The sequence below is a fragment of the Galeopterus variegatus genome, unplaced genomic scaffold (assembly GCF_000696425.1).
Source record: "Galeopterus variegatus unplaced genomic scaffold, G_variegatus-3.0.2 Scaffold445, whole genome shotgun sequence".
NCBI classification, from domain to species: Eukaryota; Metazoa; Chordata; class Mammalia; order Dermoptera; family Cynocephalidae; genus Galeopterus; species Galeopterus variegatus.
Genome location: NW_007726556.1, coordinates 719975 through 724594, shown reverse-complemented (window position 1 = coordinate 724594; position 4620 = coordinate 719975). Strand labels below are relative to the sequence as shown.

Genomic DNA, 4620 nt, shown 5'->3' with positions numbered 1-4620 from the left:
AAAAAAAAAAAAAAAAAAAAAAAAAAAAAAAAAAAAAAAAGCCATATTTTCGGGTAATATCTACAAGCCATATTTTTAGCCTGCTTTTTGCAACTTGATGAAATATTAAATACTAATTTCCCCAGTTTCTAAAATCTTTTTAATTCCAGGGCCAAAGTGGAAACAGTTATATCTTGCAACTTGTTCATGGGGGTCTATGGGAATGCCAACAGTTTTTTGTTTTTTTTTTTAAAAGATGACCGGTAAGGGGATCTTAACTCTTAACTTGGTGTTGTCAGCACCACACTCTCAGAAGTGAGCGAACCAGCCATCCCTATATGGGATGTGAACTCATGCCTTGGTGTTATCAGCACCACACTCTCCCGAGTGAGCCACGGGCCGGCCTGTTGCAAAACATTTTGAGAGGCAAAGAACATTCTTCGGTGTTAGCAATGAATAGAATAAGGAGAGAGAAAAAAATAAATAAATAAAAAAACATGGACAGGAAGGTGGTTGAAAGACTCTAGGCAAAATGGTCTAGGTTTTTTTTTTCTTCAATAATTTCAAACTACCACCATTCACTGTAATAAGATACCATTCCAATGTCAGAGTTGCACAGTCTTTTATTTTGCTAAGTTCCTTGGCTGAATATCTTCAATAAAAGGTATTACAATAAAAGTTAATGATCCATTTGTCCCAACTCCAACTCCTTCTTGGGAACAACTTCTCATTCTATCCCTCAGTCTCTTCCCTCACCACCCACCTAGAATATTACCCATCTTAGCACTCACAGGATAAAAAGAAAACAAAACACTGAAACATAGGACTTGCTTTAAATCATTAGATTTCATTAAACAGCCCATTTGCTCACTGGAACTTATTTCTGCTTCAGTCCCAGTTCTTTGAGAAATACAGAAATTCTTTTCACCAAAATATTAGCTGATGCAAGAATGTTGAAAAGTTAGCTGCCTTGGTGTTATTGCAAGCTCCAATATCCTAAGAGATCTAAAAAACTAGAAGATTAAATGTAGCAAAATATGAACAGGAAACATAGCTTATAAGTCCTTTAATAAGTATAATTGCATAGAATTCACTCACATTTCAAACCGGGTAAAAAATTTGTGAAACGAAATATATCATATGGCACTTAATAAAGTTATGGTGGATTAACTCCAATGCAAAACTTTTTTCTATATTAAGGAGGAGAGAGGGCTGCACAATTATCCTGTGAGGTAGGTCCTATTTTCCCCATGAAACAAAAGAGGAATATGAGGCTCAAAAAGATTAAGTAACCTACTGAAGGTCACATAGCCATGACTGTCAGTGTCTTGCTTGGGCACTGCAAACTTGACCATTTTTAAAAGAAGATAATTTTAAATTGAGTGCTAGTCATTACTTATAAAAATTAATACATTAATGTGCTTAATGACAAAATAGTTCACTGATGCCAGTCTTATAGAAAGTTTAAGGGAAACCAAGATTAAGGACTCCAGATTCATATAGGTCCCTTTAAAATACAAAATATTCCTAATTTTCCTGGTCTACTACTGAGAGGAAGGGGTGAGGAAAAATATTGCTATGGCTTAAAAAACAAACACAGAAATTCCATTCCTAGGTATATACCCAAAGGAATTGAAAACAGGTATTCAAACAAACACTTGTACACTAATGTACATAGCAGCACTATCCACAATAGGCAAAAGGTGAAAACAACCTAAATGGCCATCAACAGATAAATGAATAAACAAAATGTGGTATCCATACAATGGAATATGATTCAGTCATATAAAGGAAAGAAGTACTGATATATGCTATAATGTGGATTAACTTTGAAAATATTATGCTAAGTAAAGGAAGCCAGACAACCAAAACGGTCACATATTATATAATTCATTCATATGAAATATCCAGAATAGGTAAATCCATACAGAGAGCAGATTAGTGGTTGCTAGAGGGCAGGGAGGAGAAGGGAATGGGAAATAACTGCTTAATAGGTACAGGGTCTCCTTTGGGGCTGATGAAAATGTTTTGGAACTAGATAGTGGTGATGGTTGCACAACATTGTGAATGTACTCACTCACTGAACTGTACTCTTTTTTTTTTTGGTGGCTGGCCAGTACAGGGATCAGAACCTGTGACCTTGGTGTTTCAAGGCTGTGGTCTAACCAACTGAACTAACTGTCCAGCCCTGAATTATACTCTTTAAAATGGTGAATTTCACCTCCATTTCAAAAAACACAGAAAAATGAAATAATAAAGCCCTAGATGTACAGCAGATAATTTTCTTTTTCTTGGTTTGTCACAATTTCAGTGAGTTTTTGAGGGTCATAAACCAATTTATAAAAAATAACCCATTAAAAGTTCCAAATAAGGCATGAATGTAGCTGAGGTCCCCTAATTTGTCCAGCTGGCAAAGCACCTAGTAGAGTTTACAGTATACAAGAAGCTTTAAAATGGTTTTTAATTTGTACAAAGTACAAAGAAAATATTGAAAAACACATTTAAGAATATAAAATGGCCAGAGCCAAGGAAATAAGCTAATGTACAAGCATACAGACATATTTGAATATCTGAGCATGCAGAGAGATGTAAACAGTCAGGAGAGAAACCTGCTTTTCCTCATTAACTTATTTGGTGTTTCCCCCCAAAACGAAGAGTAGATAGTAGTTTACAGTTACCACCCTCTGAGTTTGGCAAGAGGTCACACATGGGGAGGGCCTCTAGCTGCCGTTTCCTATTGCTTCCCTGGTGAAACAACGCAGGAGGTTAAGTTACTTCAGGAGACTCCCAACAGGGCTCCCATTGTTCCAAGCTCAAAATTCAAAGATACAATAGGCCCCATTCATACAGAGAGCACACAGCCTGGGGAATGGTCCCTTAGTATAGAGTCAACTTTTTGTTGGGACATCAAATTTTAGTAAACACTAACTTGTACAAATACGTGCTAATTGTTTTTTAAAAACAATACAGAATAAAGAAATAAAACTCAATAGATACTAAACTTAGAGTCAGGACACCAGAGTCTTATCCCCGGCTCTGTGTCTAATGTGACTTTTAGCAAGTCCCTTGATCTTTCTGAGCCTAATTTTCCTGTCTGTAAAAATAAAAATGGTTCCTAAGATCACTTAGAACTCTAAAATTCTATTAACACATGAGGACTATTGATGTTGCTTCACTGTTGATTCAAATGAGTGGGGATCAGTTATGAGCAGAAAAGAATCATTAGTTCGCACCTTTTCATTCACTATTAGCACTTAAAAACAAGAACCCTTTATAAAACAGACAAAGTCGATTTTCTGTTCTCTCTTTAAACAGACAAATCACAATGAATAGTCCAGTTAGTCCCTCCGTCCCAACAAGTCCAGGATCACTAAAGCAGGTAGCCCTACATAAAGCACAATGATGAACAGCAGAAACAGAGGCCACATGTATGTTTTCAGGTTACCTTTTCTCAGGTTATTAATACATTTTGAGAATCTCTTGGTTTCTTTGCAGTGACTCAAAATCCCCAGAAGAAAAACACATTTACAATAAGAATGTGATCAATGTCACAACTTCTACACCATGTCATTTTTTTGTTTTTTCAACCTCAAAACTTGCCAGAGCAAGGACTTTGTCGCCAGAGCCTAAGGAGAAAGACATATAATAAACAAAAAGGTTATTTCAAACGCATTTACAATTCCAGGTAAAGAAGCAAAATATCTATTACATAGATATTGAAATAGAAAATAGAATTAGCTCCCATTATCGGTGCATTAAATCCTAAACCTTCTCACTGCCATCCCAATTTCCTCTAAACCTTCTCACTGCCATCCCAATTTCCTTCCCATTGCCCAAACAATCCAGGTACAAGAGTGACCTATTGGTTACAAATCCTTACTGTAGCTCTAAGTATGCAATAGAAGATGTAAAACCTTAGTTTATTTCACTGTTATGTTACATCTACCTGACTACTATTTTTTTTCCCATTGCCCAAACAATCCAGGTACAAGAGTGACCTATTGGTTACAAATCCTTACTGTAGTTCTAAGTATGCAATAGAAGATGTAAAACCTTAGTTTATTTCACTGTTATGTTACATCTACCTGACTACTATTTTTTAAAATTTAGGCTGGATTAGTTTAATTATTTTTAATTACAAAGTAAACCCTTGATTTCACTCCTAAACTCAAGGAAAGGTCATAATGTTATCTCGACGACACTCTCTGTCAATCTGGAGCACTAATACATGTCCAGCTGTCAGAAACATGAGGGCACTCACCAAGATCTGAAGAGACTTTCTCAAACTGGCTGAGGATAGCACCTGCATTTGCTGACAAGAAGGCCTCATCATCTGCAGTCAGCTAAACAAAAGGAAACAAAGCCCAGGCAAGTTAGTTCAAATGTTACAAACAGTTCTAGAAACTACAGTTAAGAATATCTTAGGGTCACAAACTAGATCATGTATCAAGAAGTTCTCTACCAAATACTTCACCTTTTTTGTTTATACTTAATATATTAAATTAAATACTGATACCTTCTCTCCAAGTTTCCTGAGAGCTGTCAGTATCTCCACTTTCTGTTGAGTATACAGGTCTCTTTCCAGCTTTCCTACCATCAGATCTCTATCCATCTATAATGGATAAATGCAAGGCATTGGTA

General features: G+C 36.0%; 1 protein-coding gene across 1 annotated transcript in view; it reads right to left on the bottom strand.

The window, feature by feature from the left end:
* Positions 1-2422: 2422 nt before the first annotated feature.
* The window catches only part of LZIC (leucine zipper and CTNNBIP1 domain containing), a 13024-nt gene continuing 10826 nt past the window's right edge, over positions 2423-4620 (bottom strand). Inside the window, exons 6-8 of the mRNA XM_008568824.1 lie at positions 4496-4591; positions 4241-4322; positions 2423-3605 (exon numbers count right to left, since the gene is read on the bottom strand). Of these exons, the coding sequence (XP_008567046.1) occupies positions 3547-3605; positions 4241-4322; positions 4496-4591 (237 nt within the window). The 3' untranslated portion in view covers positions 2423-3546. The remainder of the gene's footprint in view (positions 3606-4240; positions 4323-4495; positions 4592-4620) is intronic.